General features: G+C 31.8%; 1 protein-coding gene across 1 annotated transcript in view; it reads left to right on the forward strand.

Annotated features, from left to right (window-relative positions):
* The first annotated feature begins 6,287 nt into the window (after positions 1-6,287).
* LOC110113601 (glutathione S-transferase T1-like) overlaps positions 6,288-12,454 on the forward strand; it is a 43,336-nt gene continuing 37,169 nt past the window's right edge. Inside the window, exons 1-5 of the mRNA XM_020846241.2 lie at positions 6,288-6,444; positions 6,557-6,668; positions 6,759-6,811; positions 9,340-9,444; positions 11,054-11,107. Coding sequence (XP_020701900.2) covers positions 6,380-6,444; positions 6,557-6,668; positions 6,759-6,811; positions 9,340-9,444; positions 11,054-11,107 — 389 coding nt within the window. The 5' untranslated portion in view covers positions 6,288-6,379. The remainder of the gene's footprint in view (positions 6,445-6,556; positions 6,669-6,758; positions 6,812-9,339; positions 9,445-11,053; positions 11,108-12,454) is intronic.

The raw sequence follows: 12,454 nt of genomic DNA on the forward strand, positions 1-12,454 counted from the left end.
ATGAAATTCATACCAGAGCATCCAGTCAAATTTTAACTATTCGTACATAAGATCTAAATATTGTACATATGACTAACAGTGTATCAAATAAGCTTCATACTAGATCATCCTGATAAACTTTAACTATTCGTATAGACGATCTATAAATCATATAGATGATTGACAGTGTATGAAATAGTGTTCGTACCAAATGATCCAATGATTTTTAAATTTTTCGTACAGACAATCCTCAATTGTACTGTATGATCTTACTCATTTTCACTTTGAAAATTCAATTTATGAATGGTTTTTTATATGTTTTCTATATAATGAGTCCTATAAATTGACCTAGGGATTTATTTACTATGAATTTTTCTTGAGAGTAAAAAAAGATAGTGATTTGAAAAAGTGTTTGGGAGCAGAGAGTGAGAGATATTACGAGAGGAAATTATGGGGATTCACAAGTTTGCCCAAAGGTGAGGATCTCTTAGTTGTTTTTCAAAACTTTGTCCTACTTCTTTGAAGACTCTTGAGAGTAGATCTCCAGAGTAGATCGGGTACTCTGCCTTAACTATGAGGGTGAAAAAGGATGATGGTACTCTGCCTTTACTAGGAGGGTGAAAAAGGATGACGGTACTCTGCATTCACTAGGAGGATGAAAAAGGATGATAGTTCTCTATCTCACCAGGTTAGTGGAAGAGAGGTTTTGTTAGTGCTTGTTCGCCTTGTTGTGAGAGAAAAAGGGGAGTCACTTGTGTTTATAGCAATACCTAGAGAATGAGTCTCCAAAGAGTAGACGTAGGTCTAGTTGGACCAAACCTATATAAAATTTGGTGTTCTTATGTTCGTTTACTTTTTACTACATTTTTATTTTATGCATTTTATATTATTGTGGTTGAAAAATATTTTGTGAAAATCTATTTCTTCAAACCACTGCATACTTCAGGAACATTAAGTAAAATTTCTTAAAATGGTTTTTTTAAATTACCAATTCACCCCCTCTTGGTTAGCAATGGGACAGTTTTATTAGGTCTAACAATATGCTCGAACTTTCAAACCATAGAGGCTATTTAGTAATTTGGTTACCCATTGTCAACTAAGCTTAACTTAGGTATTCCCCTAAGTGTCTTTAAAATAGATAAAAGTCACTTATGATCAAAATTATGGTCAAAGTAATGAGTTTAGATGCTTAATGATCAAAAATTGTGTTTTAAGTTTTTTGGATAAATTATGGGTTGACTATGGTCAAAGGGCTTAAAGTATGGGTTAAGTATATTTAGACTTAATTCCCAAGTTAAATATAGGTTAAGAAGATGCACTCTTTTGGCCATAAGTTAGCCCCAAGTCAATAAATTTTAATATGGGTTAAGAACATTTGGACTTAATTCCCATGTAAAATAAACATGATTAAGTGTTTTTATTAAGTTTTTTTGTTAAGGATTTATTTAGGCCAAATCCCTTTTATTCAAGACTTCTTCAACTATGGGTGAGTCCAAAAGAGCACAATCTCTCTAAGATGAACCATAGGGTTACCTATGGGTAAAACCCAGGGCTTAGTGTATTAAGGTAATTTTAGGCATTTTTGGGTTTAACATAGGGTTGATGACTTAGTGGAGTACCACTACCTAGATAGGGTCACTTAGGAGTATCGTAAGGTCCATAAGAGGCTCTTTTATCAGGTATGGGTTGATTGGGGCTATGAGTGGACTAATCAAACCTATGAGAACCACCTATGTGCATAGTTGAATTTTAAGCTTTGGATTGGCTTCAATCATTCATAAAAAGGCTTGTAAATGATTTGAAGTACTTTCAAAATGACTTTAAGGGTAATCTTTTACACCTCGGGGAAGCTAGGATTCTCCTAACTTAATACCTCTAATGGGTCTTTTAAGGAGGAATAGGTTAGGATTTTGAGTTTGCTAAAATTGGTCAAAGCTAAGTCCTTAGGAATTCACCTAAGAGGGCCACCCTACAAGAGAGGTCTTGCACATACCTTAGTGTTAAGGCTAAGCTCAAGAGGATGAAGTTAATCTCATTAAAAAATGATGTCCATAATTGAACCCCTAGTAAGTTTCATGGACCTACAAAAGTACATCATATGTATGTGTGTTGACCAAAGCAATCAGAAAAATCTAAAATAGATAATCTGATGATGTGGGTCTCTAAAAGGATTCTGCTCACGGAGAATAAAATGCAAAGAGTACAACCGCACTATCCCATGGGACAAAATGATCACAGACCTTTGCATTCTATGCAAAAAGGCCAGAGTAGATGTAGTCATACATATGATTAGCCATGGAAGATAGTGGCTTCCGCCTACACACCTCGATGGATAATAATATGTATAACCTAAAATATCACGAGATTTCTCTCATTCGATACATCAGCTCAAATGAGATTTATTTGATATGGGGATCAGTTTCCCATATATGCAAGCCTCCATGGTTAATTACATCTTAGGCCTCAGCCTAAGAAAACTCTTGATTAAAGATGATATATTATTTTCTTCTTAATTTGGTGCATAAAGAAAGTTCTTAACTTCTATTCTAAAGAGGATAAACTATTCTCTTTATCCTTAGTGATGAATAAATCTTTTTAAAAATATAAAGATGTGATTAAAATTTTGAGTTTAAAAGATCAAAGATGAAATTCACTATTTTAGGAGAAATGACGGATTCAAAATCTATCAGAAGTGGAAAGAGACATACTGAGGGGTATACAATCTGGGCTTATGCTTACCTAGAGTGAGCCGCCGGCTAACATCCTAAACACAATCAATCGTCATATATATATATATGCATGATAAGAAGGCTCTATTCTAAGAAATTAATGATTTTTAGTTCTGAGGTTTAAATCAGCGATACATAAAATATATAAATAAATTTATCTAATGCCATGTATGATGCATGAAACGGATGCACAAATAAAAATATTATTAGGTCAGCTGAAAGAAAAGGTGGTCAAGCTCCACAACAACATGCTTGGATTTCTACACCTATAAATGGAACAGGCTTAAATGTGGCTATTTGTTATCTTCTAGCTCCAAGTCTATATTATAGAATTCTAAAAGAGAATATCTTCCAAAGAAGGAAGGATTATCTTTTGGAGTCCTATACATGTGCATAAATACTCACATTTAACCTTTTACAAGTCTTTGAAACTAAAATATACATAAATACGATGAATACTTCACATGAAGTCCTAGATATATTCTACATTGAATCTTCACTTTTATAAGCAACCTAGATACATTCTACTTTAGCATTTTTACTTGACAAATGCTGATATAATGCATGTATGTAGACAGGGTGCACTGTGAAGTAATTGTATAAAAATGCATGCATGACATCTAAAGTATAGAAAGTAATTGAACACACCAAGGGTACCCTCCAAGCAAGGTATTCGCATCACACCAAAATAGAAAACCATCATAACGGTGCCCGGCCACTTCATATGGGAAAGCAGTGATGTATATGGCACAAATAGGTGGCCTACACTATAGGCCTAAAATAACCCTAATAGTCTCTAAGGCTCACAGAAGGGGGCATATCACACCCAAAATAGAAAAAGGGAACATCTTAATGGTACCCACTTAATATGGGAAAACTGCAATGCACATAGCACTAGTAGGTGGGCCTACACTACATGCATAAGGTGACCATAAGAGTCTCTAGGGCTCGCAGAAGGGGGAAAGCCTTGACCCATAAGGTCAAGGCTTCGTTAGTGCACTAATCTATGACCAACTAACTAAACATTCTAGAATATATATTAAATTAAAAGCGGTTAACAAAGTGTGTGTAATATATAACCATTTCGACATACAATACAGGGATTTTACAAGTAGCAAGGATTATACTTGACTATGGCGTGCCCTCTCAATAGCTCCCAAGCAAATGATCCCATTGATTCACCTATATAGGATATATTGTACCTCGTAAATAATAAAGTAAGAGCAAACATAGGGTGAGCGTAGATGCCATTCAGAAAGAAATATAGTTAAGTAAGAATTAACTTAAAACAATTAGAATTTATAATTTTGAAAGTCATCTAAAGCATATGGAAAGAGAGCATGTACAAGTGAATGGGGCAAACAAGTAATAATAATAACATATAAAATTCCACACGTTTAGATTAGTGCGTATGAAAGCTCACTAACATGAGTAAAAAAAATCATATGTGAAACATGTGACAATTTCCAAACATAAAACATACACCCATACATGGAACACTTAAGGACTTGTTAATATATGTATCAATCTCCATACAATGTAATTTCAGGTACGCATGAGAAATTAACCAACAAATTTACAAGTTCTATTAAATCTAGATGACCACATAACATTCAAGTTTAATCTTACAAATAGAAATTAATTTAGCATACTTGACATCAACATGATGAATAATGAGCAAACACATGATTTGATCAAATACAGAATGATTATTAACATAACCTACACATAAAGTTCCAACAAATACAAAAAGAAAGAAACAAATTTAGAAGAAAAATATGTAAGCATCTCGTTGCTAGGTATGCCTTTTCAAAGCTAGACATGCCTTCGAAACATCCTTCGCTCCCATTTGACGTTTAAGCCAAATGTATGTGAGAGGAAGGGGGTTTTGATGCTAATTATTGTTCCCATGTTTCAAGAAAGTGCTCGAAATATTTGACACAACTACTCACATCAATCTCCACATAAAACTCAAAGTAGCGAAGAAGAAACAAGTCCCGAAACTAAAACCCAAACAAGTTCTTCCACTCTCAACCCAAATACACTTCTACTCTCCAATTTTTTAAAACTCATCTCTAGAATCAAGTGCAAATAAGAAAAAGAAAATCATCCGTGAAAAGAGAACTAAAAGAGTCTTTCAACATCAAGCTTCCAAATTATAAAGCTATTCATACAATCCTCATTCCCCAAAACAACTTATAGGACCTCTCAAATGAAGCGACACATAAAACCTTTCTCACATGACATCTACTATAAATCTTTCCGACGCAGAACGAATGACAAACCTCATCAACGTGGGATAAATTCATGAAAATCCTTTCAACAAGAAAGTTTCGTAAAGCCTTTCGCCATAAAACATTCGCACAACATATAGTATAATTTTTTGAGGCAAAATGATTCACGAAGCTTTTCCAACACAAAAATCATTCATGAAACCTTTTAACGTAAAATAGCTCATAAATCCTTCCAATCATAAAGCAAATCATGAATCTATCTGACATGAGGCAAGTCATAATTCTTTTTCAACATAAAAAAACCAAAGATCTTTCAAACATAAACCAAGCCACAAATCATGAAATTATATAACGAAAGGTATGCAACGTTGCAATTGAATTATAAAACAGATGAATTCATCTATGTGATTATAAGCCCATTCCTCATGTGATGTCAAATATGCTTCTAAGTATTTCTCATAAAACAGTAGTATAATGCTAACAAATGACTTTCAACATAAACAATTTCTCCTCCATCAAACTTATTTTGTATATATCATGAAGAAAATGATAGTAGTAAACAGACAAAAGACGAGAATAATCACATTATGTATGTATTTTTATTTCACATTTAAAGTCAAAGCTCTTTTGCTGACATTACTTTAAATGGAGAATATCTCCCGTGCTTAAACAACCAAAAAGCTTCCCAACACTTCCCCAAAGCGTTTCAAACCACTATTCTTTTTCATCCATGCAAAGAGATGATCCAACTTTCAAAAGAAATATGCAAATCAAATCACTTTACTCCATAAAGTCAATCGCTTTATTTTACTTTTTCTTATATAATACTTTCCAACATAAACCCTCCATAGCTGTCTTTCACAAATGCACACATCTTTCCAACATGCTTAAATTTTACTTCTTCAAATCACACACATAACATCTTCCAAACCATACATATAACACTTTTCCTCATCATACACATGCTAGTGCAAAACATTTTCTCCAAACTCTAAAATCATAAAATAACTAAAGCAGTATAAGAAAAGAAACTTTCAGAAGTTATGAAGGAAGTTACAAAACATATGCCAAATCATCTTTCATATTTCCACTAAAGCCATCACAATAAAACCATATACATTTGATAATGGAAGAAACTACACTTTCATATCAAGCCATCCAATTAACATTGAAATACAACAAAGCCGCTAAGCCACAAAACATGACTCCAATTTTTATTTCTCGAGATGATTTTTAATTATTTGGTTGATACTTTTTTAGATAATATTTGTTGTTAATAAAATCATGCCAAATATTAATAATAATTATTTTAATCATGTACTTATATTAACAATATATAATATTTAAAAATAAATGTGTCCCATAAGTTAGAAGAGTAGTGTTTGATCATTGTTGAAGCCTTATAGAATTCTCTTTGAAGATTTCAGCGGAGTGAATATGAAGCTCAAAGTGTATGCCAATCGACTATCGCAGCCGTCACGAGCAGTCATAATCTTGTGCAAGTATGTATTCGAACCCTAACAGATTACTTATTTTATGCGATCGAACTTCTACCACGAATGAGTTTTTATTTTATATTATTTTACATATTTCTTTTCAGTTGGTTATTTTCAGGGTAAATGGAATTGATTTTGAGGAGGTGCGGATAGATCTCATTAAGGGCGAGCATCAGTCACAGAAATACAGAGGTTCCTCTTCAGAAACTAAATTTGCGCACAACTGTATAGTATGAAGTAGAATTAACAGAATTAGTAAATAAGAAATTAGATATTGGCTGTAAACATTGTTTAAAATTAGAAATTATACATTTTTCAAGGGTATATTTGCTGTAAACGACGTTTATGAAGTATATGTTGCTGTGAGTATTCAGTGAAGAGTTCTATTTGTTTTGGTGAGATGTAGGAAAGCTAAAAAAAAATTTTGTGAAAGATTTTTCTGCAATGATAAACTCCTGATTAGTACAACCAAAGTTATCAGTAACTTGGTATACATTTTAATTTCATTTACGGATTATATTCTTTGACACTTTGTTGTTGATTCAAATTCAAAAGAAAAAAAATTGAGTGAAGATGTCCTGAAGCAAATCACATTAGGATGCGCTTGGAAGCCTTCCATTACGTGTTGAGATTAGTGCAACATATACGCTCATCTCAGCACAAAATGGATGGCATTAATCAAACTCATTTTGACATAATTTGTTTGTGTCAGGACATCCTAGCACATTTTTTTATTATATTTCAAATGCTTTGTAAACTTAAGGCATTTTCTCCATTTTTTTGGTATGTCTGATTTTAAAGCATATATATATATATATAAATTCTTGAATGAGAATAAGATTCAAGATGGGCTATTGGCAACATGCTAAATAAATAGATCAATCTTTATATATCTTTTTTTAGGAAAGCTTCTATCATAATATTAAAATGATTCACCAGATTCCTCGGAAGGAGATCTTTTCAAGACTACCTACATTGAACCTGAAACTTGAGGAAATAAAAAGATTACCTGATTTGATTAATAGATGGGTAATCGCATCTGGCCGTTTCATAGGGTTGTAGAAGGACTTTATATAGGTTTGTATGTTTGTAAATTCCATCACATAGGTCCGTAGACTTTATATTACCTCTTCATATAGATCCTACCATCTTATACCTTATTAGTTGTTAATGAATAGTAAAAAAATTGCCGTAAAATGATGAGCATCAGTATCCTGCATTTTTTTTTCTTTTCTCCATTAGTTATCTTTTGAATACTTAAACCTTAATTTTGGGTGGATATTTAGGATTTCTTTGAGAACTTGGATTTTTCTTTATTTGGCTCAGATTTAGGGTGTGCGAATTGTAGAGGAATTAAGTTAATGTGTCATACATTAAATTTATGGGAGAGAGTTCTTATGCCTAGGTTATAAAATGATACTAAAATTTCTCAAAATTTGTTTTGAGGTTTGATGGAGAAGTATAGAGCGAGTAAGGAGGATCTGCATATGATATTTATTAATTTAGAGAAATCTTAAAGTAAAGTTTCAAGAGAAATACTCTAGAGAGTTTTAGAAAAGAAAGTAGTTAATAATACTTATATTCAACTCATTAAGGATATGTATGCAAGAGTTATTACTTATGTTCAAATGCAAGGTGGTTTCACAAAGTATTTTCCTATTTCAATTGGATTACATCAATGATTAGCTTTAAGCACATATCTTTTTTCTTTAATCTTTGGGTTCTTACTAGACATTTACAAGAGGATGTTCCCTAGCGTATACTTTTTACTAATGATAATCTTATTGTTGATAAGACTACGGAGGGAGTTGACGAAAAATATGAATTATGTAGGTCAAATTTAGAGACTAAAGGTTTTTGTTTAAGTAGATCTAAAACTAAATACATGGAGTGTAATTTTTATCACAAACTATTTTGACCCACCTCAGTTAACCTGAGATGTAACAAAGATGAAAAATTCGGACAAATACATTTCTTACCAGCATACATCCTAAACTGCATTCATCAAGATCGAGTGAGTAGTAAATTAATCTATTCAGACTATCCCAACATAAATATATTCCAGCTATAAAATTATATTTCATGATTATATGTTTGGAAGCATATACAATATTCATCAAAATAAAGTACAGAGCTTTACTAAAAATGTTAAATAAAATTTTACATATAAAAAAACTTTAATTTACACCTTATTGATCAATCTTCTATCTATACCCAAAATTGAATAGCCAAAATGACTATTTACACATTGTAGTTAATCTCCTTCCTAAAGCCCCACTAGCTCCTTCCCCTTTCTTGCAATAAATCAATTGAAAGTTCAATTTATAATTTTTAAACCACTTGAACTACAACAACATATCAAAAGGGGGTAAATTGGTGTTTCAATTTTTTTTTTAAAAAAAATTCCCTTTTTTGAAAGTTTAAACCAAATTCACAACTTAAATCAAAATCAGATTTTTTTAAAGCAGAAGCAAATAATGAAATAAAAGCATTTTTTTTCTTTTGGATTTTTGTAGAAAAATAAATATATATTTTACTCTTTTTATTTTCTAATTTTTATTTTATAATTTTTATTTCTTTTTCAACTAAAAAATAACCTAAATCAATCACAAGTCTTGCATCTTAATAATCACAACACAAATCAGATTGCATGAAAATAAATATGTAAGGAATGGATGCAGAAAATAAAATGCGAAAAATAAAAGATCAAACACACCATAATTTTATAGTGGTTAGGTCAACTTGACCTATGTCCACTTCCCAAAGTCCTCTCCGAGTATTTACTAAATTTTTTAGTTTCTCTCCTTTTGACCCCACATCAAAGCGGAGGAGCCCTTATAAGAATCTCTTCCACCAACCTGGTGCAGCGGCATAGCTGAATTCCTTTAACTAACGGTGCAGCGGAGTAGCCGGTGGCCCTTTGACTCCAAGAAGTTCTTCTCAGAGTTTGCCTCAAGTAAAACCTTTACTCATGGAGGAAGAAGATGGATGTTGGCCTAAGCAACCGTATGTAAACTCTCTCTCACACTCCTTTGATCCCACAAGGCTATTCTCTCTCTCTTTCAATAAAACCTTTATTTCACTTGCCCAAAGCTCTTTTTTCATATTCTCTCTCTTAAATGACTCAAGCCCCTTAACTGTCAAAGACTCTCAAACAAAGTAAGCTATGTTTAAATAATTGGCTAAAAAATAATTCTAATTTTCAATTTAACCGTCTTTGTTCGTATAGTATGATCTGTAGATCATATAATTCTGTTAGTTTAATTCTCCCTTTCAGTATTGCACGATGAATATTAGTCTGTACGATCAATTCAAATTTTTTTACTTATCGCCCATTAAGATCTCATGGTCGTACAATATGATTAGTTCAATTGAATCATAGTTTGTCCAGGACAAACTCTTGGGCGACAAAAAACTGTCTCTGTTTATCATCCAATACACTCTGAATCGTTTCGTACGATCTTAATGGTTAATTAAGCCTGATTCGATTGATTAATTTTTGGTATTAATTTAGGCAAGATTTTTAAATATCGTAAAATATGAATATGTTGTACAACACGTATTAAACAATTTGCAAAATTCAAAATGTTGCCCAAATTTAATTGTCGGTGGGGTTTCCTAAATACAGCTGATCGTCCTGTACGATTAAATTTGTATAGTATGATTAATTCAAAATTTAATTTACTTTAAATATTTTAATTAATTTCTGAACACACATATCATATAGTACGACTTATATCGTACAATACGATATTGAAAAAAATTAAAACATTTAATTTCACTCCCGGTGTGTGTGCATAGATCCTTAGGATACCCGACTTGTTTTTCTTTATACACAATATAAATAAATCATGATTTTCATAAAATATAAATAATCTCTAATTCAAAAATCCAATTTACAAAAAAACCTCAAAAATAAGATTTTACCTCGATTAAATTTCTACTCATTCAAATTTCTTATTCCTACAATCTTAATTGAACACAATAAAACTTTCACGCAAATTTTCTTCTTCCATCTTTTCCTTTCTCTTGTTTTCTCTTCGTCTTCTTCGCATGCTACAGTAACATCGCTACATTGGTTCGGCTACAGTACCTTAGCTGAGGTGCATCTGATAGCCGCTGCTGCTTCAGCTCCAGAGGTCAATTACGGTAGGAGGAAGGAATTGAAATGGATTCACTGCTTATCTAATGTACATATATAGATATATATGTTATAATATAACTAATATTTATGTGATTAAATTTCAGCCCTATGGCTTCAGATCAAATCCATGCATGTGAAGGTAAGTGAAAAAGAATTTCACTAATAGCTACAGTAATTTTAATGAATGAACAGTAAATAAGAACTTTAGGACAAAAAGTTACTATCTTCTATGTTGTTTTTCTATCTTCTATTGTATTTGTTCTAATTAAATCTTTTAACACATATATGTTGTTTTTCTTTTTCGTGCATATTCCACGAGATTATTTTGCATCATAATGTAACTTTTTGATAACTTAAAATATTTTTGCTTATGCTCCTTGTCTTTTTTTTGTCATATTAGTTCATTTATCTATGAACATTTGTTGTCATCATTTTCATTGTTTAACACCTTTATCAAATTATTTTTTGCAGTCATGCAATCTTGAGCTACATTGCTTGCTCATTCCCCGGAGTTCCAGACCACTGGTAATTCAATCTTGTCGTATCTCTAGATTATAATTGCTATGCTTCTCCCATGATGATTTATGAGTTGAAGAACGTATACATGTCCTAAATAATCTAGTGTATTAAGTAGATAATTACTTTTAGATGATATTTGTGAAGGTCTTCTCTTGGGGATTGGGTGGTTTAGGATTTTTATGAATATTAGCAAAACATCCTTGAGCATGAAAATAAGTTGAGGTGAAGTCATAAAAGTATAAGTTTGATATAATTCTCCATTGGGATCCTGTTAAAATAATCTTGAATTCATTACCAAAATCTTTCCATCTACAGCAACCCTACAACATGTGGACAATAACTTTCCATTTTAAACAATCCTACAATCGGTGGATGACAACTTTCTATTTCTATTTTGTAGATAATTCTAGATTCTATAATTAAAGATTGATTTTTATATTTGTTTCTTTCCTTGATTGTTATTTATTACATATTTATATTCAAATTCTCATATTATTTTTCACACAGAACAAGAGAATAAATTAAGACATACAATTCCCATTTTCTACTCTCTTCTCATCTCATTATAATTTTCAAAATTTTATTATAATCCTTAAAGTTCTACTTGTGAGACCGAAGGGTCCTTCAATATGGAATTTCTTCTTCATGTCAATGGGCCCTTCAGCAGCACTCAAAGCTAATTTTCATCCAACAAAAGTGATAACAATATATGGGAAGGATCCTTTGGAAAGAACGTGGTGGAATCTATCACTAAGAAGATGGTGGCAACTACCACAAAGAAGATAGTGGTCAAGAAGTTGATAACTCAAATGTTGGAGATCAATTTCAAAATAGAAAACCCAGATCCAAAACATGGAAAATCTATGATGAAATTTTGGACTAAAAATTTCAAAGAGAGAAAACAACAAAAACAGATCGCAGCGGCTTTTTCTTTCATATTTTAGCACTTGGACATCAAACTTAAGACAATCAACTATTCTCTCAATAAAAACTTATTTTCGAACATTACTAGGATAAGCTTAGTCACTTAAAATAGTAAATTCTAATATTTTTCTATTACAAACATGAAGAAAACTACTACTTGCATATTAGACTTAGGAGATTCAGTTCATATGAGCAGAGAAAAAAAAATATTCTACAATTATAACTTATGTCATGAAAACTATAAGGTTCATATTGCAGATGGGTCACTATCAATAGTGTTTAGAATGAGTTTTGTCATTCTCTCAAAAGATTTGACAGTTGATTATGTGATTTTATTACTTAACCTAAATCTTGGCTTGTTATGGGCTGCCAAATTCACTCGACATAAATATTATGTTAATAATTTCTCACATAATCTAAGTAACTTTG

The sequence above is a fragment of the Dendrobium catenatum genome, unplaced genomic scaffold (assembly GCF_001605985.2).
Source record: "Dendrobium catenatum unplaced genomic scaffold, ASM160598v2 fragScaff_scaffold_621, whole genome shotgun sequence".
NCBI lineage: Eukaryota > Viridiplantae > Streptophyta > Magnoliopsida > Asparagales > Orchidaceae > Dendrobium > Dendrobium catenatum.